We start from the raw sequence: 22,368 nt of genomic DNA, 5'->3' as shown, positions 1-22,368 counted from the left end.
GCCCAGGGCTTGGTTTTTTTATATACCATTCTCTAAGAAAAGAAATTGGGATTCCTTGAAGACATACACGGTAAGCCTGGAGTATCATGCAGTGGCAAAAAAAGTGTTCAAAACTAAGCCAAAAATGGATAGAGAATGTCAAAAGGACACAGGAATCAAACTGAAAAGAACTCCCAGTGCCCAAAGCTAGAGCGATTTGAGGCACAGCAACAACAAAATAGCAATTGTATTGATTGTACACAAAAAATAAACTGTATTGTATTGAACACAATAGGATAAATACCCATGAGTCCATATTGTGATAAATGATTGACTGAATAAATAAACAAGTTGGGGTGGAAGGGTCAATTTTCTTTACAGACCATTTCCAATAATAAGTATAAAAGAAATGAGAGAAGCAGAAAATCACCATGAGAACAGCATGGTAATAATTGCCTCAGGCAAGATTCACTGATGGAGGCTAAAATTAATGGATGAAACCTTAAGGAAAAACAAGATATTTTGCATAGGCTCAAACCACCTTCCCCTAACTATGTATTAATTATGGTGGTAGTTTTAACATATGTCCTAAATTCCTTGATACTCCTCTCTCCAGAGGTGAAACGTAATTCCCTGCTAACCCTTGAGTGTAGGTTAGACTTAGTGACTAATTCATTTCTAGAGACTGGAGTATCGGGGTAAATAAACAGCAACTTGCAATAGAGAAACCTGCCAGACGCCACCTTATCTAAGTGTTCCAGGTTAGCATTACAGGGGATAAGTCATGTTGACACAATGTACCCACTGATAGGATGTGATGAGAGGGCACATCATTTATGTGTATCATTTTCTCAAATCCATAACCTCAGTCTAATCTTGAGAGAAACATCAGACAAACACAAATTGAAAAACATTCTGCTAAATACTCGATCAATATCAAGATGAAAGTTAAGAAAGGCAAAGAAATAAAGAGGAACCATTACAGATTGGAGGAGACTAAGGAGTCTGCATCATAGATTGAATCCTGGAGCAGGAAAAAGGACATAGGCTGGAAAACGGTAGAAATCCGAGTCATATCTATAATCCAGTTAATAGTAATGGGCCAGTGTTAATTTCTTAGGGTTGACAGACTTATTTTGGTTATGTAAGATGTAACATCAGGGGAAGCTAGGTGAAGGTTATGTGGGAATCTGTATCATGTTTGCAACTCTTCCATAAACCTAAAATTGATCCATAACAAAAAGTAAAAACAAAAACAAAGATAACCCCTCCCCCCAAAAAGTGCTCACTTTATACTTTTTTAGAGTGTAAAGTCTTCCAGGGAAAAGGTCATAATGTATGCTTTCTCTCCGTCTTCTCCGAATTTCTGGCAGTGTCAAACATTCTCAAGGAATTCTTACGGAGAAAACTCTTTGGGAGCATGGGCTGTGGGTGTTAGTTGCTCAGTCATGTCCAACTCTTTGTGACCCCATAGCCTGTAGCCCACCAGACTCCTCTGTCCATGGGATTCTCCAGGCCAGAATACTGGCGTGGGTTGCTATTTCCTTCCCCACAGGATCTTCCTGACCCAGAGATTGAACCCAGGTCTCCTGCATTGCAGGCAGATTATTTACCATCTGGGCTACAGGGAAGTCCCTAGTGTGTCCTAATCCCATGTGTATCCTCAGTGTTAACTAGCGGTGGCACATGAGAGATGAATGTGGCTCTGGGAGCCTGGAGAATGGCGGGGCAAGTGGGCAATTCAGGCTTTACAGGGATGGACTCTGTATACCTTGGGAAGTTCACTTCATCTCTGAGTCATATTCTCCATCTAGGAAATGGGGACAAAAGTACTGTTTGCCTTATAGGGTTATGAGGATTAAATGAGACAATGTATTGTGGGGAAGAGCTTTATAAACTGCAAAGCCCTATGTAAATATTCATCATTATGTTGACACACAGATGCTGATCAATCAGAAGTTCCACCTGAAAGGATCGGTGTTTCCCCAGCTCTCCACCTATGACACACCACCTATGCACAGAGTCACGGGTGCAGCCTTCCCTTCCATACACATCCTGGATAAGTTAAGCACATGAAAAGGTTCAGCCCTCCTTTCCTAATATGGCAAGTTCCATCTTTATTCTCTGCTTGCTTCTGTTCACGTGCTGGCAAAGAGAAATGAAGAAATCCTAATTGTTCCACAGCAAGTAAGGCTTCTTTTCCTTAATACTATAAAACTCTATAGAGTTGTAATATGGTTAGATGATAATAACCATGTCAGCCATTCATGGTGGGGTTCTAAGGGTTATATGTGAATTAGCTCAATATTTCTAAGATTTTCACCATTTTGCACATTCTCCTGATTTATTCCAGATATAAGTATTATCTCCAATCTGCTTTACTATGATTCACTGTAGATTCAGTGAGCTCTGGAAGTCTGCATTAGTTTATTTTATTCTATACTCTGGGATGTCCTGCTGCCCTAAGCAGGATAACATACTCCAGGCAGCTATTTAATCAAGGGATCACACTTCAGAGACAGCATTTCAGTTATATTTCACTCCATTTAATGTCAAGTTTTGTTAATTAGCACAATAGATGTTAGAAGTAGGTTTCAGTGAATTACTTTAAAGATATGTGGGTTGGCTAAAATACTATGGAGACCATGGTCACTTCTGTATGAATAGTACACAAGAATCTAGTGGACTTTTTACTCTCCACTCTTTGGAAATGTGGATGAGACTTCATTCTACAATACTCTGAGTTCAGCTACTGATGTAGAGGGGCTTCCCAGGTGGTGAATGGGGTAAAGAATCCGCACAAGAGATGTGGGTACTATTCCTGGGTTGGGAAGATCCCCTGGAGTAGGAAATGGCAACTCACTCCAGTATTCCCACCTGGAAAATTCTAAGGACAGAGGAGCCTGGTGGGCTACAGTCCATGAGGTTGCAGAGTCAGACACAACTGAGTGAATGAGCATGTGTAGTGACGTAGAATATTCTGATTGCCCATACGGCAGCCATGAACATGGGCTTCTCAGGTCACTGACTGCATGAGCCTAAAAGCCCTCACCACTGGGCTCTGAAAGCCATTACTATATTAGCACTGGAGCCATGTTCCCACCAGCTGTCCCCAGCCCATGACTGCCTGCACCAGGGTACTAAGATACACACTAGGATAGGCTGGTTGTGAGGAGAAGACAGAGGACTCCTCTGATGAGCAGCACTGGCTCAGGACTCCCAACAACGCTGCCAAACTTCCCTTGGGACTGCTCTGAAGTCTAAGACACTCCCACCCCACTTTCCTTCCTTCCTTTTCCTCTTCTTTCAGAGTCATACCAGTCTTCCCAGGATCCCCCAGCTCCTTCTTCATTTTCTCTCATGTGTTTAAATTTCCCTAATAAATTTCTCACACATATAGATTTGTGTCGGCTTCTCAGAGGACCCAGAACAGCGTACATGGCACTGGGAGTGGTCCAAAGAAACAGCCAGCAAAATGGGGAGTTGAAATGAGCTCATCTCCCCCTGTCCCACAGGGGACACAGTCATGGCAACAGGTGAGGCACAGGTGGTCCCTGGACTCAGGTGGTGGCCTCACGGAGAAGATTTCACCAGTGGTGACCTGGGAAAATGTCCTGGTGATGGGAAATGCTGTGGCAGGTTCAACAATGTAAACATTTGAAAAATATGGGGGTATAGTGCCTAAAAGACCAGGAAGTTGGCTGGTTACTCCTAAGTTGTATTAACACCCCCAAAGAAAGATACTGAGAGATGGCATTTAATAAGCAGCTAGCGTCCAAGTAGCAGGGTCATCAGCTTGTAGAGAGGCCTACAAGAGACCTGTGACTGAAGGGCAACCCCAGCTGAAGGACATGCTGAAGCCCTACCTGTGAGACCTGCAGAGCTCCAGAGATGTTTGATTGCCCAGCCAAGGAAGGGCTGTGATGTGAAGGACAGTGTCCTGGTGTGAAAACCTAGGACCCTGAACTATGGGGCAGGGACATCTGGATGGGTCCCCCTGAATGTGTTGACTCTGCTCACTTCTAAGCCAGTACCTATGGTTAGATCTCCACATAACCCAGCTGGAGGCGTGTTGGCTCTAGCAAGAGAGGAAGGACACCACACACTTAAAGAGTTGCAAGACTGAGCTGTTAAACACCAATAGGAGCCAAAGGACTACTGCTGGGATTGGATTTGGGGGATGCTTGATCAAGAAAGTAAAAAACCAAGAATTCATTGACTCAGGGGAACGTTTAGGGGACATGGGACTCAACATTCCAGGAAGGACCCCAGGATGGGGCAAACTCACCATAGGGATGGCTTTTAGAAGCCTGGAAAAACAGACAGGCAGCTGTCAAGGAAATGCAACTGCCTGAGGCGTCCCAGCAAATGGAAGAGGAAGTGGAGAGGCAGAGAGATGACACACACTATAATCAATATAACATATAAGGCCATAATCTCCACCTGAAGACACACTGTTCCCCAAGGCCACGAGGAACATACTGGTGAGAGGAGCACAGGATTGCTAAGTTCAGAGGTGACCTCCTGTGCAGGCCGTGGATGAAGGCCAGAGAGATCATCACAAAGATGGGCTCCTTAATCGCCCTGGGGGATGGTGCCTCACCCACCCACCCGCCCAAACAAAGGAGGTCAGATGGTGGTGCTTAACCACCAGAAACCAGGAGACCACAATTGCTGTAATGACCAGCAAGGTCAGAGGGGCAACCAAGAGAGACTGACCCACAGGAAGCTGAGGAGACAGTTAATAGCACATGATGTCCACAGGGGCAAAATTAATGGACATTTAACAAGGATGATGCTTAACATCTATTACAAAGAAAAACAAACATGGAGGGCTAGGAGGTTGAGGGCGATCCCCCTAATAAAAAGCCATGATCTTTGTTCAATTTCATACCTGAGCCCTTTTTCAGATCCAGACCTCACTGGTGCAGAGATGGCTGCAACCTTGGAAGAAAAACCCCGGAGGACCATGACAAACTGTGATGCTCTCCTCAGTCCCTTCTTAAATGGACCTATGACCATGCATATGGGTGACTATTCTGGGGAAAACGGGAATATCAGGATTTGTAGGATTACTGACTAGAGGGTCTGAGTAACATCAATATCCAGAGGTCCAAAGCACCATCACAGCCCCCTGTTATAGTGAGAGCTATATGGTCCCACCTATGGGTGGGGCCAGGTTCTTTTACTGGCCATGTGACCTACATAGCCATACTTAAAAGGGCCTGCACACTCTGGGATTGCTGCTTTGATACTCCTAATTTTATCTTTGATTTTGTTTCGTAAGCAATGTCTAATGACACGGGGGAAACCAGCATGACCCTCACTCACCACTGCCTTCCCAGGACAAGTTCTCTGTCACCTGCTGCTCATCCTCCAGGGCCCACCCAGACCCCTTCTCCTTGTCCTGCCATCACTGCTGACCTCCAACCTGGGAGAGACCTGGACACAGGCAGAGGAAGGGTCAGCTCACAGCATCACAGAGCATCTCAGAGAAGGGCATGGAAGCAGCCGTCACTGCCTTGGGCTGGCAATACCATAGTATACCTGGTGGGTGACAGGCCAAAGGTGCATCTTGCTCACCCCTGATCTTGGTACCAAGCATGTTGCATGTTCTGGGGCAGAGGTTTAAAGATACTTTGGGGTGGCCTGTGTGCCATGAGCTGGGATGGTGGGTCTTGGGATGTTAAGACACTCAGCTCAACATCCTCAGGTGCTGTGCTGGGCTTAGTCGCTCAGTCATGTCTGACTCTTTGCAACCCCATGGACTATATCACCCCAGGCTCCCCTGTTCATGGGATTCTCCAGGCAAGAATATTGGAATGGGTTGCCATGCCCTCCTCCATGGGACCTTCCCAACTCAGGGATCAAACCCAGGTCTCCTGCATTGCAGGTGGATTCTTTACCAGCTGAGCTACCAGGGAAGCCTCAACCTTCTCATACTCTGTTCCTTATCAGACATGGTGCATCAGTCCAGTGGCTGGTGAGAGGAGCCCCTGCAGCCATCAGGCCAGTGTGCCCTACTGTGAAGGCTGGCTTGTATCTCCATACCCACAAAGCTTGTATTGTCTGGCTCTGAGTCTGCAGGGATCCTTCTTCTCATTCTAACCTTCCTGGGGTCTGGCTTATATTTACCTCTTGTAGCTATCTTGAGGCACCCTTAGGGACAAGCTATGAAATACAAATAAGTAGTTTTGGTGATTCTGTCTACAAGTTTACTCTGATATTTACATTGAAAGCTGGCATGATGGATGGTAACATTAATGCTAATCATTTCAAATTTTTATTTATACCTTAAATAGCAAATAAAAACACCATGACAAATTGAGACAACACACAGAAGAAAGGAAAATCTTTATGTGTATCATGAATGGCACTTTTTTTTTTGCTTTTTGAACAAGGGGCCTTGCATTTTAATTTTTACTGGGCTCTGCATATTATGTAGCCAGCCATGCCTATAGGAGACAGGTAATAAATGAAATTCTGTCTAACATCTGACTCATAGTAAGCCCAGCGGGCCCCTGGACTGACCCAGTGGTCATTTTCTCAGTTCATGAGTATATAATTGTGTGTGCTCAGTTGCTCAGTTTCGACCCCTTGGACAGTAGCCCACCAGGCTCCATGGAATTTTCCAGGCAGGAATACTGGAGCAGGTTGCCATTTCCTCCTCCAGGGGATCTTCGCAACCTAGAGATTGAACCTGAGTCTCTTGCATCTCCTGCATTGGCAGGCAGATTCTTTACCACTGCATCACCTGGGAAGCCTGAGTATATAATTGGAATTTATATATTCAGCAATTGGAATAACCCTACATCAGATCCCTGGATTGTGATCAAGGGCTACCATGGCAGGAAGGCAAAAGGAATTACTCTGAAACTGCTCTCCACCTCAGCCAAGATAGTAAACCAAGAGCTATCACATTCTGGGGGAGTGGAGGATTAGTCTCCTCATTAACCATTTAAAAATTGCAGAAGTGGTGGTCCCATGTAATTCACCAGTCTAGACCCTGAAGAACAGACCTCGCAGAAAGCTGATCGATTCTGAAGACTACTGCAGACTCCATCAGTAGCAGACCCCATGAGTGCAGCAGCTGTGCCACACATGGCCTTCCTGCCAGAACTGACTGATAAGACCTCAGGGATACGGTATACCACCATCAATTTGGTGAATGCATTTTTTCCTTTCAACTTAAAAAGAGAATCAGAAACAATCTGCATTCTCATGGGACAGATAATAGTATTCATTGTTCTCAGTACTATGTGAATTCTCCTGTCCTTAGTCAGTAAGTCCAACACCATGGACTATAGCTCACCAGGCTCCTCTGTCCATGGGATTTTCCAGGCAAGAATACTGGAGTGGGTTGCCATTTCTTTCTCCAGGGGATCTTCCTGACCCAGGGATGGAACCCACATCTATGGCATCTCCTGCATTGGCAGGCAGATTCTTTACCACTAGAACCCACCACCTGGGAATTCTCCTGGCCTCCATTGTAATGTAACCTGAGAGATGGGACACTGATACATTACATCAGTCCTATCATGTTGATTGGATATGATGGACAAGCAGTGGCCAGTAGGCTAGAGACCTTGGTAAGACACATGTGCTTCAAAGGGGAGCAAATCAACCCTACAAAGATTCAGGGATCTGTCACTTCTGTGAAGTTGATAGACATCTAGTGGTCTAGGGCATGCTTGGGATAGCCCCTCCAAAGTGAAAGACAAATTGCTGCATTTTATATCTAATACTACTACTGCTCAGGAGTGGTGGTGATGTCTAATTGACCCTGCATGTAGGCATCCTTCCTTCAAAATCTGAGGTCAAGGGCTGAAGCATCTGATGCTGCTGAGTTGCTCATGGTCTTGGACGGAACTTCCCCATCAATAAGATATCTACTGGGTTGGGCAAAAAGTTTGTACAGCTAGTTGAATACGTTCTACCACAAATTTCTTCATGAAAATTAAAAGTGTGAAATAAAATGAAAAAAACTTGAAACTGAAAGAAAGTTTTTGGACAACATTTTGGTGATAGCTGGACCTGGGGTTTTCATTCATAAGCAGCAGCATCTAGGTTCTGACACTCATCTTATTTAACCCAGGATGCTGACCTGCATGTATCGCAGTGTGGGAGAGATGCTGGGAAACCCTGTTCTAGTCATCTGCTGAGGAAAAAGGAAAAATCTTTCTTTTTGGAGACAAAGCCATGCTCCTATTCCAACATGAAAAGAACTCTCTGACATTAGGCAGCTAAAAAAATGCCCATTCTTCTAAAGTGAAACTGTTAGTTGCTCAGTCATGTCCGACTCTTTGTGACCCTATGGACTTGGAGCCCACCAGGCTCCTCTGTCCATGGGATCCTTCAGGTGAGAATACTTGAGTGGGTTGCCATGCCCTTCTCCAAAGGATCTTCCTGACCAGGTAGTGAACCTGGGTCTCTTGCATTGCAGGTGGATTCTTTACTGTCTGCTTTTATTTTTTTAAACACCTACTATGTGCTCACTGTTTGGTCTAAGTAAACCAGGTCCCTCTGATTAATATGTACTGGGAATGGTTAAACCATCTCCTGAATAATTTGGACTATTATGGGCATGATGTTTCCTGTTTGTGTCATTTCTGGTTATATTCACTTTGTGGCTCTCACTTTTTTCAACCAAATTTAGGCTGATGGTTTATTTGTATAATTTCCTGTGCAGAGACATGGTCTTTTTTCAGAATATCGGAACCTGCATGGTGATTCTCCCTGGAAAATGCTACAAGATTCACAATGAAGATTTTCCTAGCCTGTTACCTCCAACATTATATCATCTGACAGAACATACGGGCCAAGGGGCAATGCTGATTGTTCCCCAGCTCAGATCTCCTGAGAGCTTCTCAGGATACAGTTGGGAGACAAAAAGTACACCAGCTATGTTAACAGAGGGAACTTCCTATAAGGAATTGTTAACTAGGTGTTAAAAAAAGTAAGACAGAAAAGGGTAACAGGAGGTATAGATTGCAGAAAGCAGCTACTACCTCCAGCACTGGGGAAATGAAGGAAGAAGTTGGAAATATTAAAATGTAGAAACTTGAATGTGGGGCTGAATGAGGACTGAAACACAAAGGCGGTGTTGCTCGGCTGGGACTGAGGTCTCGAGCTCGGAGGAGGAGCTCTGTGTTGCCGCAACCCAGACCTGCAGGTGCCAGCAGCTAGTGCTGATGTTCCTGGGCGGATGCAGTGAGGCTAATTCTCCAAGAATTGGAAAACCCCTACCTGGCTTCAACGGGAAGGAATTGCTGCTGCCCTGCCCAGAGAGGGGAGGAGAAGAGGAAAGGTAGGTGTTAACACTGGCAGGAACAGGGCAAGTCTCTCCTTCCTCTGCCAGGCTTACAGTTAGGGTTAGGTTAGGGTTAGGGTTAGGATTCTCTCTAGGATCCCCTATACAATACTTCGCTGAGAAAGGTCAGTATAGTCAAAGCTATGGTTTTTCCAGTAGTCACATATGGATGTAAGAGCTGAACCGCAAGGAAGGCCTGAGCACTGAAGAATTGATGCTTTTGAACTGTGGTGCTGAAGAAGACTCTTGAGAGTCCCTTGGACAGCAAGGAGATCAAACCAGTCAATCGTAAAGGAAATCAATCCTGAATGTTCATTGGAAGGACTGATGCTGAAGCTGAAACTCCAATACTTTGGCCACCTGATGCAAAGAGCTGAGTCACTGGAAAAGCCTCAGCTCATTGGAAAAGACCCTGATGCTGGGCAAGATTGAAAGCAGGGGGAGAATGGGGTCAACAGAGGATGAGATGATTGGATAGCATTACCGACTCACTGGACATGAGTTTGAGCACACTCCAGGAAATAGTGAAGGACAGGAAAGCCTAGCATGCTGCAGTCCATGGGGTTGCAAAGAGTCAGACGTGACTGAGTGATTGAACAACAACAACAACTAGGATTCCCTATAGGCAGAGCCTAAAAAGTGAGCTGTTGGCAAAGGAGGCATTTGGTTTGGAGAGTCCCAATCCAGTGTCTCAAAACAGAGAACTGAAGTGTGCGGAGGGGGGTGAGGGGTTTAAACTAGAGACAATATCTTCATGACTTATACACAAAGCCATCCCTAACACTGGTGACAATCATTTGGTATCATAAAGGATGTGTGTGTGTGTGTGTGTGTGTGTGTGTGTGTGCGTGCGCGCACGCGCGCACATGCTCAGTCATGTCCAATTCTTTGTGACACCATGAACTGCAGCCTGTCCATGGAATTTTCCAGGCAAGAATACTGGAATGGGTTGCCATTTCCTTCTTCAGGGGATCTTCCCCACCCAGGGATCCAGCCTGCATCTCTTGTGTCTCCTGCATTGACAAGTGGATTCTTTACCACTAGTGCCACCTGGGAAGCTCATCATAAAGAATAAATCTTTAATTTTCTTAAATGTTCCATTATAATAAGAGCTGATATTTGTGTATTTCTCTAGTTTTTTTGTTTTTAATTGAGCCTAGTAGCTCATTTAATCTTTTGAAAATCATAGGAATCATTCTTTCCCTGTGGAAGATAATGGTTCCCAGAAAAGCCAAGCACCAGCCTAATGATATACAACATATAAAAGATATACTTGGGTCCCTCTTATCTCTTGTCCAGCCTCTTTCACTACACCATACTGTCTTCTAAAAATTTGGCCACAAAGCAAATGCATTAGTGACCATATCTTTATTAGAAAATCCTCAACCAAAAATTAATTCAGGTAAGCGTATTAGTAATTATCATTTTAATTCTCCTTGAGTGAGTTAAATTTCATCCATTCATTTAAAAAATATTTGATGCTGCAGGAGAAAAACTTTAACTAGAATGGAGTATCTGTCCTCAAGGATTTGCAGTCTACCATGGAAGACAAAAAAGTCACCGTGTGTAGGAAGTGTTATTCTAGGAGTGGTATAAGATGCCAGCAGAGAGGAGAGCCATCCTAGTTCATTAGGGGAAGGGAAAGGAGGGAAGGGAAGTTAGTGAGGGTTGTGGGAGGGGATGACAGGGCCAGAGGTGTGTTCCAGGAAGAGGGCATAACCTAGAAAAGTCCAGAGGCTAGAAAGAGCTGGGTTCATTAAAGGAAACTGCTTTTGTAAGTGCATCAAGACTCCCTCATGAGAGGAAGAATGGGCAGAAAGGACGGGATTGGAGAAGAAGAGAGGTACCCAGCCATCTTGAATACTTTGAATGCAATCCTGAGGGCAACTGGGGAACCTGTGTCTCAGGAGTTGCTCTTAAAACAACAGCAAAGCCAGAGTTTGCCTCTGGCTGTCTCATCTGCGTGCTTGAGGAGGCAGAAAGTAAAAACCTTCCCCTCTCGAGGATGCCTCTGGACTAAGAGGATTATGCTCTAGACAGCCAGGACAAATTGGTCCTATGTCTATTACTAAAGAAAATTCTTATCTTCTTTGGGTTCCATGAGATCACTCTTTGATGTCACAGGGCATTTTTCAGGGAAAATATATGCCAAACTTTCCTCCCAATAACTGGGCAGTGTTCCCACAGAGAAATTAAGGAGGAGAAAGCCCCTATATGGAAAGCCCCAGGTGACCAAATTTATAGTTCTCGTGTTTGCATTCTCTCTCCCTTACATCTGTGAAGATCCCTTGATGATGTCACCATGAACTCTAGATCCCCACCTGAGAAGACAATACCCAGAAACCCGCTCCTCCACGTAATCAGCCCAAACACATTACCTCGTCTCTACCACACTGAGTGGCTGCAATGATTTTGAGCTGAGGAAAAAACCAGATCCTTTCTCAAAAAGGCTCCTATTCATGATCAGGACAGCTAAGCATGACTTTTGGCAGGTGGTCAGATTCTTAAATACTTTACATCATTTACAATGGTTCTCTTTTGGGGGTTGATTACCAGGGCACTTCCACATCCCATGTTTTTATATTTCTGTATTGTTTGAATTTTTAACCGTCTGTATTACATATGTAATTTAACAAATGGTGTGTGTAAGGATATACCTAAAACCCTCAGAAATACAATTCTTGTCACTCAAAAGAGTATGATGCTTGTAGAACACAGGAAGGAACTTCTGAAACAGATTCTCACTTCAACTATATTCCCCAGTCCATCAGGTTCACTAAAACGTTTAAGAAATGCAGAGTCTCAGACTAACCCTGGGCCTGCTGAATCAAATTCTGCACTTTAACAGATTCTGAGGTGATTCCTATGCACATTAACATCTGATCTAGTGTAGCCAGCTTTCAGGGTTTCGACTGCTGAGGCAGCAGGAAGGACAGCAGAAACTATTTAAGTTCACACAGCTCCTCAGCACCAGAACTAGGGCTTCAGTTCCTATCTTTAGACTCCCAGACCAGGGCTCTTTTCATGCCTTTAGGCTGCCTCTCCAGCACGTCGTCTTCCTAGAACCTTAACTTATTTTTCTATATTTTATACGTGAAGGCATTCTAGGTCTCAGGGCAATAGAGAAAGTGAATATCAGGTCTCTTAAGACAACACAATACTTCTGGGTAAGACAAAGCACTGCAGTCTAGAAGTTCGGTCTACCATCCCTGGATGGAACTCCAAATCATATTCTAATAGTGTTGGAGAGAAGGCCCAAGTGGATTCAGGGACAAGTAAGGGTAAGAAAGGGCTTCCCAAGTGGCTCAGTGGTAAAGAATCCGCCTGCCAATGCAGGAGACACAGGAGACGTGGGTTCAGTCCCTGGTTCCAGGAGATCCCCTGGAGGAGGGCACAGCAACCCACTGCAGTATTCTTGCCTGGAGAATCCCATGAACAGAGGAGCCTTGTGGGCTACAGTCCATGGGTTTCCAAAGAGTCAGACATGACTTAACAACTAAACAACAACAAAGGTAGGAAAACTAGCAGGGCCAGTGACATCAGGGCATCTCTGGAAACTCAGGGGCAGGGGAAATGTCCGGGAATCCCTTAGTTATTGGTTCTCATTTGTATAGGTGGTGGAATGAGTCAAGTGCTGGCTGCTGTGTTACATAGAAGGGAATCACCTCTGATTGAGTATTCAGTGCTTATACGGATACTAACCAACCAAGCTGTTCCCAATTTGAGTTTAGCTTCCTGTACACACTTACCCAGAGTAAATCATCCCAGGCTGTTGGCATGTCTAAAGGAAGAAAGACTGGGTCTACAGTGTTGGTTGCTCCTATGGATGTGAGGTCATCCTCAGACTTGGGTATATCTGACTCAGAAAAAGTCTGAGTCCAGCTCCAACAAGCAGAAGAGTTAGATCACAAGAGGGCCTCCCCAGGGCCACATGTCTGGAGGCAAGGAGTCCTTGCCTGAGACCTTGGGAAGCCAAAGGTACAGGCTGAGCCAAAACTACACAAGAAAGGCAAAGTCCCATATGTCAGAAATACTGTTCAGAAATGAGCTCCAGTGGAGGGAGAAGCCAATAGGAAAGAAGGATGGTGGTGAGTGATAGAGAAAGGGTCAATTCTGCCTCCAGCCATCTCTATTTGTGTGACTGTGGGTGAGTGCTTTCTTTTTTCAAAGGTATCATATATCAAATCAAGTAATATTATTGCAAGTTATATCCTTTTCAAAATAAAGCACTAACTTCTACAAGGAGTTGAATATAAAGTCATTCCCTGGTATGGTCTGCATGTGTCCCCCCACCCCAAGTTGATTTGTTGAAATCCTAATGTCCAATGGGATGGTATTAGGAAATTGGCCTTTTGTGCGGCAGGGGCAGGGGGGGCGTGTAGGTCATGAGGGTGGACCCCTTATGAATGGGATTAGTGCTCTTGGAAAAGAGACCCCACTAAGCTCACTAGCCCCTTATACCATATGAAGACACAAAGAGAAGTTTGCCACCTGGAAGAGGGCCCTCTTGTGACCACGCTTGTACTCTAATCTCAGACTTCCAGCCTCCAGGACTGTGGGATTATATTTCTGTTGTTTACAAGCTTGGTATTTTTGTTATAGAAACCCAAAGACTAAGACATTCCCTCTTTGCTGAGATCATTTTGGGGGGGTAGGATAGGGTGAGGGAACAAGTTGTTTTTGTTGTTTAGTTGCTAAGTCACATTCAACTCTTTGTGACCCCATGGACTACAGCCCACCAGGCTTCTCTGTCCATGGGATTTCCCAGGGAAGAATACTGAAGTAGGTTGCCACTTCCTTCTCCAAGGGATCTTCCTAACCCAGGGATTGAACCCAAATCTCCTGAATTGGCAAGCAGATTCTTTCTTGCTGAGCTACCAGGGAAGCCTTATATTTAGAACTTACTCAGGGTTTCAGTTAGTGAGTGGCCAAGTGGGATTCATCCCAGAGTCTAAATTCTCGGTCAGAAAGCTGTGACGTTTCCTTCAGGATGAGGCTCCAGCATCACCTGTTTAAGCCCTCTCTGAGCAGTGTCCCCTTATCTTTACTTTACATGTAAGACCTGGTTAAACAGCCCTGTTCTGCCTTCCCTCAGGACTCCAGGCTTTCCTCATAGAACTTTGCACACTGTGCTATAAATTGTACAGGAAAACTCTTTGAGGTCAAGGGCTGTGTCATATTCAGCTATGACCACAGCATACAATAAATACTCAGTAGAAAATATCTGTTGAGTGACTCTCAGGATATTATAAATCTACTTTGCCAGATAGGGTGGATTAGCACTCAAAATCTGTCTCATCCTCCTTCTAGTATACATTGCTATAATGTGGGGGCTAGAAAGATAAAAGGTATGTGTCCTAGACTCCCTTTCAGCTAAGCTGGGCGTGATTTAGGTTTGACCAATCAGGTGCACGAACATAAACTCTGGAAAGCAGAAGTGAAAGGACTAGCTTCTGCTGCCTCTGCTGCTTCAGGGGCAAGCTTAGCTGTGAGGATGCTTGATTTTATGGTAGCATCCTTGGTGGAGCACCCTGTCTTGAGTTGCTTGTTTTGTGGAGATCAAGAGACAGGGCACAGGGGTTCATTCTGTTGACGGGGACTGTAGCAGGCATAACCTGGCTCTTCCTGGTCTTAGTTGCCCTGGAGCAACTTTGGAACCAAAGTTTGCATTCCACAGAAGCTCCAAGAAGAGGTAGAAGGTCTCTGTCTTACCCAGGACTTTGGGCTCATTTCTAAAAGCTTAATCTGAATTCTATTTATTCAGTCCTTCCCTGACCCAGGGATAGAACCCAGGTCTCCTGCATTGCAGGCAGATTCTTTACCATTGAGCCACTAGGGAAGGCCTTGCCAATAGCTACACTCCAAAGCCATTTAATATTCAGCTCAGTTCAGTTCAGTTCAGTCGCTCAGTCGTGTCCGACTCTTTGTGACCCCATGAATTGCATCACACCAGGCCTCTCTGTCCATCACCAACTTCCAGAGTCTACCCAGACCCATGTCCATCGAGTCAGTGATGCCATCCAACCATCTCATCCTCTGTCGTCCCCTTCTCCTCCTGCCCCCAATCCTCCCCAGCATTAGGGTCTTTTCCAATGAGTCAACCCTTCGCATGAGGTGGCCAAAGTATTGGAGTTTCAGCTTCAACATCAGACCTTCCAATAAACACCCAGGATTGATCTCTTTTAGGATGGATTGATTGGATCTCCTTGCAGTCCAAGGGACTCTCAACAGTCTTCTTCAACACCACAGCTCAAAAGCATCAATTCTGCGGTGCTCAGCTTTCTTCACCGTCCAACTCTCACATCCATACATGACCATTGGAAAAACCATAGCCTTGACTAGATGGACTTTTGTTGGCAAAGTAATGTCTCTGCTTTTAAATATGCTATCTAGGTTGGCCATAACCTTCCTTCCAAGGAGTAAGTGTCTTTTAATTTCATGGCTGCAGTCACCATCTGCAGTGATTTTGGAGCCCCCCAAAATAAAGTCTGACACTGTTTCCACTGTTTCCCCATCTATTTACCATGAAGTGATGGGACCAGATGCCATGATCTTAGTTTTGTGAACGTTGAGCTTTAAGCCAACTTTTTCACTCTCCTCTTTCACTTTCATCAAGAGGCTCTTTAGTTCTTCTTCACTTTCTGCCATAAGGGTGGTGTCATCTGCATATCTGAGGTTATTGATATTTCTCCCGGCAATCTTGATTCCAGCTTGTGTTCCTTCCAGCCCAGCGTTTCTCATGATGCACTGTGCATATAAGTTAAATAAGCAGGGTGCCAATATACAGCCTTGACGTACTCCTTTTCCTATTTGGAACCAGTCTGTTGTTCCATGTCCAGTTCTAACTGTTGCTTCCTGACCTGCATACAGGTTTCTCAAGAGGCAGGTCAGGTGGTCTGGTATTCCCATCTCTTGAAGAATTTTCCACAGTTTATTGTGATCCACACAGTCAAAGGCTTTGGCATAGTCAATAAGGCAGAAATAGATGTTTTTCTGGAACTCTCTTGCTTTTTTGATGATCCAGCAGATGTTGGCAATTTGATCTCTGGTTCCTCTGCCTTTTCTAAAACCAGTTTGAACATCTGGAAGTTCACGGTTCCGCTTCAGCCACTTCACCAGGACAAATACAGTCTCTTAAACAAGATAAAAGGCAGGCCAGTAAACTACGGTGCCTCTGCCCCTCAAGGTCATTCAGGGACTCAGTTTTCTTTTTTCCTGGTGTCCAGTCAGTTCCCTAGAATGCTGCCCTCATCTCATGGTTGTAGTTTTTCACCACAGCCATGCCGTGTTCCAGTAAGTGGGAAGTAGGAAAGAAGAAATGGAAGGGAAGCAGCTTCCTTTAAATGAAGTGAATGAAAACTTCACACATTCCTTCCACATACACTCCATTGGCCATAACTTAACCAGAGGACTTCCCCCTCATTGCAAGGGGACTGGCAGTTAAGAGTGGATTAGAGGGACCTAAGAGTGAAAATAGTTTTTGCAAGAGTCCAGGTCTTTGGATGCTAAATTTCAGATATTTTTCACTACACCACAATGTGTGCTTTGAGGTGTTGGGGCTAGGCAACCTAAATGTGCAAACCACATTTTAGGCTAGGCTAGCTAGTGACCCATTAAACTCTACCAATAGGGGTAAAAGAGGGAGGCTGCACGGCTGCAGGGGTGAGAGGGGACTCCTTCCTGTTTACTTCCTGTCTCCCTAGGGCTCTTGTCTGTGTTACTGAGCAATACTTCTTTACCCTGGCAGCAAGAGTTCCTGTCAGGAGCAACCGTTGAACCCACTTTGTAGCAACACTCACAGAAGCAGCCTCACTGTCCCCCTCAGTGATACCAGGCAACCCAAGTCCCTTCTTCAGAGATCTGGGTCCCCAGCCAATAGGACCCCTCTTTCAAGCTTCGAAACACTATCATAAGGCATTACCCCATCTCACAATCTAAGTTTCAGCTCCATAAGCTCCCTCCCATGCATTTCTATGTTTTAATAATGCCAACCTCTTACCCAAACACAGTAAAGGTCACGTATGACAAACTCACAGTTGACGTGCTAATCAATGGGGAAAAACTGAAATCTTTCTTCTGAGATCTGGAGCAAGGCAAAGATGCCTACTCTCACCATTGCTATCAACAGAGTACTGGAAGTCAATCAGGCAAGAAAAATAAAAGGCACCAATCAGAAGGGAAGCAGAATACTTATCTAAGTTTGCAAATGATATGATGATATATACATACAAAACCCTAACAATTCTACATACAAGCACCTGCCTCCCCCACAACACAAGGAACTTTGAGCAAGATTAACAAATCTGGATGTATCACACTTCCTTACTTCAAGGTATATTACAAATATATAGCAATCGAAACAGTATGGTGCTGGAAGAAAAATAGACACGGAGACCAATGGAACGGAATAGAGAACCCAGAAATAAAGTCATACGTTTACAGTCAACTGATCCTCAGCAAAGGGGAAAGGATAGAGATTCTTCAACAAATGGTGGTAGGAAAACTGGATATCTACATGCAAAAGAAAGAAACTGGCCCCAACTTCACACCATATGCAGAAATTTACTTAAAATAGATAAAATTCTTAAACATAGGACTTAAAACCTTAAAGCTAAAAAAAAAAAAAAAAAAAAACAACCACCTTAAAGCTCCTAGAAGAAATCAGGAAAAAATCTTATTGACATTGATACTGGCAAGTTTTTTAGAAATATGACACCGAAAGCAGAGGCAACAAAGCAAAAAATAGAGAATTGGGATTATATCAAATTAAAAAGCCTCCGCACAGCAAAAGAGACAATCAATGAAATGAAAAGGCAACCTATGGAATGTGATAAAATATTTGCAAGTCATATCTGATAAGGGTTAACACCCAAAATATATAAGGAACTCCTACAACTCATTGCCAAAAATACAAATAACCTGATTTAAAAATGGGCAAAGGGATTAAATACACTTCTTAAAAGAAACTCAAATGACAGAGGTATTTGAAAAGATGCTCAATATTTCTAATTATCATTAAAACCTCCATAGGATATTACCTCACATCTGCCAGAATAGCTGATATAAAAGAGACAAAAGCTAATAAGCGTTGGGAAAGATGTGAAGAAAAGGGAACCCTTGTGCCAGTGGATGGATATGGTAACTGGTCCAGCCATTATGGACAACAAATGGCAATTTCTCAAAAAAGAAATAACAATAGAATTACCATATGAAACTGCAATCCCACTTCTGGGTATATACTCAAAGAAATAAACAGTAGGAACACAAAGAGATATCTGTATTATTCACAACAGCCAAGACATGGAAACAAACTAAATGTCTTTTGATAGATGAAGAAATAAAGAAAATGAAGTGTGTGTGTATATATACACAGTGGAATATTACTCAGCCTTCAAAATAGAAGGAAATCTTGCCATGTGCAACAAAATGGTTGGAGCTGAAGGGCATTATACTAAGTGAAATAAGCAAGACACAGAAAGAGAAACACTACATGATCTTATATATAGAATCTAAAATAGTCACACTCAGAGAAACGAGGAGCAGGTCAGTGGTTGCCAGGAGCTAGGGGAGGGTGATGCTGGTTAAAGGGTACCAAGTTTCAGTTATGTAAGATAAGTTCTAGAGATCTAATGCACACATGGTAATGATAGTTAACAGCACTGTTGTTGCTCTTCAGTTGTTAAGTCATGTCCGACTCTTTGCAACCCCATGAACTGCAGCTCACCAGGCTTCCCTGTCCTTCACCATCTCCCAGAGCTTGCTCAAAGTCATGTCCATTGAGTCAGTGATGCCATCCAACCATCTCATCCTCTGTCACCTCCTTCTCCTCTTGCCCTCAATCTTTCCCAGATCAGTCTTTTTCAGTGAGTCAGCTCAACGCATCAGGTAGCCAAAGAATTGGCCCTTCAGCTTCAGCATCAGTCCTTCCAATGAATATTCAGGACTAATTTCCTTTAGGATTAACTGGTTTGATCTCCTTGCTGTCCAAGGGACTCAAGAGTCTTCCCCAGCACCACTGTTCAAAAGCATCAATTCTTCAGTGCTTAGCTTTCTTTATGGTCCAACTCTCACATCCATACATGACTACTGAAAACCATAGCTTTGACTAGACGGACCTTTGTTGGCAAAGTGATGTCTCTACTTTTTAACACACTAAGTTTGTCATAGCTATTCTTCCAAGGAGCAAGCATCTTTTAATTTTGTAGTTGCAGTCACCATCCACATTGATTTTGGAGCCCAGGAAAATAAAATCTGACACTGCAGTGTATACTTAAAATTGATGAGAGGATAAATCAATAAATCTTAAATCTTCTTCCACACAAATGGTAACTTTGTAGAGATAATAAATATGTTAGCTGTTTTGTGGTGATCATTCCACAATATATACACACACCAAAATACCAAGTTGTACATCTTTAAATACATATATACTTTATATATGACAATACCATCTCAAAAAAGCTGTTAAAAATTGCAATCAGAAATACAACAAAGTTACGTAATAGCAATGTGAGCACAGGTATGACTCTTAACCTCTGTGAATCCTAATTTCTGCATCTGTAAAATAGGTACAGTAAACCTCTATTGAAGATAGTCATTGTGGGGAACAGCACATGCTGGGAATGTCACAGTTCATGGCAGGTATTATTGTTAAAATATCTCCCATAGAGAGCATTGATTTCAGATGACTAACAAGTATTTTTAAAACATGTTCTGTAAATGTTAGTTTTATTTCTCTTTTTTTTTCTTGCCAACCTTCAGATACCTCTGATTCTTGACTTCTGTCCTTCATGTTCCTCACTCACTTTCCTACACATTCAACTTTTCCTCACTTCCTTTCTCTCCCTCCGAAACCATGACCTTGACAGCATCAGGAGGAAAGCACTCAGCACAATACCTGACGTTGTCCATATTCAATAGTTAGTTGTTGACTGTCTTCTGATCTCTGCTTGCTAACTGCTCACTCCTTGCTCTTCCTGGTTCCTCATGTCCTCCAAATACCTTTGCTTCCCATCCCTGCATGACTGGGCCCAAACATCCAGACAAAAAGAGAAGAAGGTGAAAAGAGGACACTTTTCACCCACCTATGCTACTGCTGCTAAGTCGCTTCAGTTGTGTCCGACTCTGCGACCCCAAAGATGGCAGCCCACCAGGCTCCCCCGTCCCTGGGATTCTCCAGGCAAGAACACTGGAGTGGGTTGCCATTTCCTTCTCCAATGCATGCAAGGGAAAAGTGAAAGTGAAGTCGCTCAGTCGTGTCCGACTCTTAGCGACCCCACGGACTGCAGCCTACCAGGCTCCTCCGTCCATGGGAGTTTCCAGGCAAGAGTACTGGAGTGGGGTGCCATTGCCTTCTCCAACCCACCCATGGCTTCCTCCTATTTTCAAGGCCAGTGACACTTTGATAACCAGCTTCCCTTTAACCTTGGCCAGCTGGAGCCATATGAGCCCTATCGGCCACCCTGAGCTGGCAGCTAATACCCATTAGCAGCTGATTAAGAAGTAATTAGTGAGCCCAGTCAGGGCCATTAGCATTTCTAAGTTCCCATTTGTAAATCATATTAAAAACTGGCTTGACTGAGGTGCAGAAGCAGTTGGTGTGGGGAGATTCAGCTACGGCTCCCACTGTATCACATATTAGGAATTCTTGGGGACCTCTGCAGGTCAGATGGTTTCTATGTCTCTGCCTAACCCCCATCCCACTTCATGCACATCCTATCCATAGGGGTAATAGTTACCAAGAACTCTGAACCTCTCCTGCAGTTCAGAAGCTCAAATGTCTCCTTCTCTTAGTAAAAAAAAGACTTGGTCACCCTGAAGGGAACAGAGATTTGGAGTCAGACCTGAGTTAGAAACCTGCGCTTATTAGTGTGGTGACTTTGAACAAGTCATTTAACCTTTCTATCAGTTTCATTATTGAAAAGCACTCTTGTCTTTAGGCAAGACTTTTAATGAATTTTCTAGCAAATCAAAAGGGTATTTGACGATAAAAGATCAATGTTTGCCAGGGTTCAGGGGCAAGAAAGAAGAGATGAATAGGTGGAGCACAGGGGATTTTTAGGGCAGTAAAACTATTCTGTGTGATACTGTAATGGCCAATACATGACATTATGTATTTGTCAAAACCCACAGGGTGTACAACGTAAAGAGTGAGCCCTAGTATAAACTATGGACATGGGTTTAAAATACTGTAATATTGGTTTATCAACCGTAACCAATGTACCACACTAATGGAAGGTGTTCATGTTAAAAGATAAGCTAAAGCATGTTAAAATTTTTAAGTTTATTTGAGCAGACATCTATTCCAATAGGGCAGCACCAAACTGGAAATGGTTTGGAGGGCTCAGTAACAGGAGTAGGGGGATAGAAGGGTCCTAGACTTTAACAGAAAAGACCTAGAAGCAAAGCAAAGGAATCATTTGATTGGCTACAGCTTTAGTGGTTGCCTTATTTGGAGAAACCTAGTTGGCCATTTGTGATCAGTGGTCTTCACGTTCCACATTCTTAGCCTTGAGGTTAAGTTTGGGTTTGCTTAAGTAGGCAGCAACAGCATTAGAAAACGACCTCCATCTCATGAGCTCTTTGTTTAATTAACTGAACATTAGTAATAGGGGAAACTCAGTAGAGAGATGAAGTATATGAGAACTCTACTTTCTGCTCTATTTTTCTGTAAACCTAAAACTGCTTTTTAAAAAGTCTATTTTTATTATTTTTTTAAAAGAGAGTTTTTGATTAGGTATCCTTTACCTGGAGTTGCCTCAACCAGTATTGTTGAATTTTCATGTATACATGGATCCCCTACAGGGACTGTGTCAGTCCAGAATGGGGCCTGAGAACCTGCATTTATAATAAGCAGGGCTGTTGGTCCATGACCATACTTGGAGGTGCAAGGCTCCAGACCGAGGTGATAACTGTCTAAGTAAAGGAACTGGGAAATAACAGGTGCTCAACAAAGTGGCACAAATATTAATATTGTTCCCTACTTTGCCACATGTTAGGTCTGGAGAGGACCCAACAGCTGGCTACAAACTTCAGGGATTTAGCATTCAAATAACAACTGAGTCCAGGGGATTCCTTGG

General features: G+C 43.7%; 2 protein-coding genes across 7 annotated transcripts in view; one reads left to right on the top strand and one right to left on the bottom strand.

Moving 5' to 3' along the window:
• The window catches only part of LOC145505040 (uncharacterized), a 387,325-nt gene that overhangs the window by 122,130 nt on the left and 242,827 nt on the right, over nucleotides 1-22,368 (bottom strand). The gene's annotated exons all lie outside the window — the stretch shown is intronic.
• The window catches only part of LOC145505041 (uncharacterized), a 128,935-nt gene that overhangs the window by 100,829 nt on the left and 5,738 nt on the right, over nucleotides 1-22,368 (top strand). For 2 of the 4 annotated variants that reach the window (XR_014052737.1, XR_014052739.1), the window contains exon 3: nucleotides 1,921-3,376. Coding sequence is in view for 1 of the 4 variants with exons in the window: in XM_081486712.1 (XP_081342838.1) it covers nucleotides 9,057-9,286 (230 nt within the window). In the remaining 3 variants the exon portion in view is untranslated. The other 2 variants (XM_081486712.1, XR_014052738.1) reach the window with 2 other exon arrangements.

The sequence above is a fragment of the Giraffa tippelskirchi genome, chromosome 5 (genome assembly GCF_054371585.1).
Source record: "Giraffa tippelskirchi isolate mGirTip1 chromosome 5, T2T-mGirTip1v1.2.pri, whole genome shotgun sequence".
Classification (NCBI taxonomy): domain Eukaryota; kingdom Metazoa; phylum Chordata; class Mammalia; order Artiodactyla; family Giraffidae; genus Giraffa; species Giraffa tippelskirchi.
Note: the sequence above shows the minus strand (reverse complement) of the source record. Positions and strands in the feature narration are given on the sequence as shown.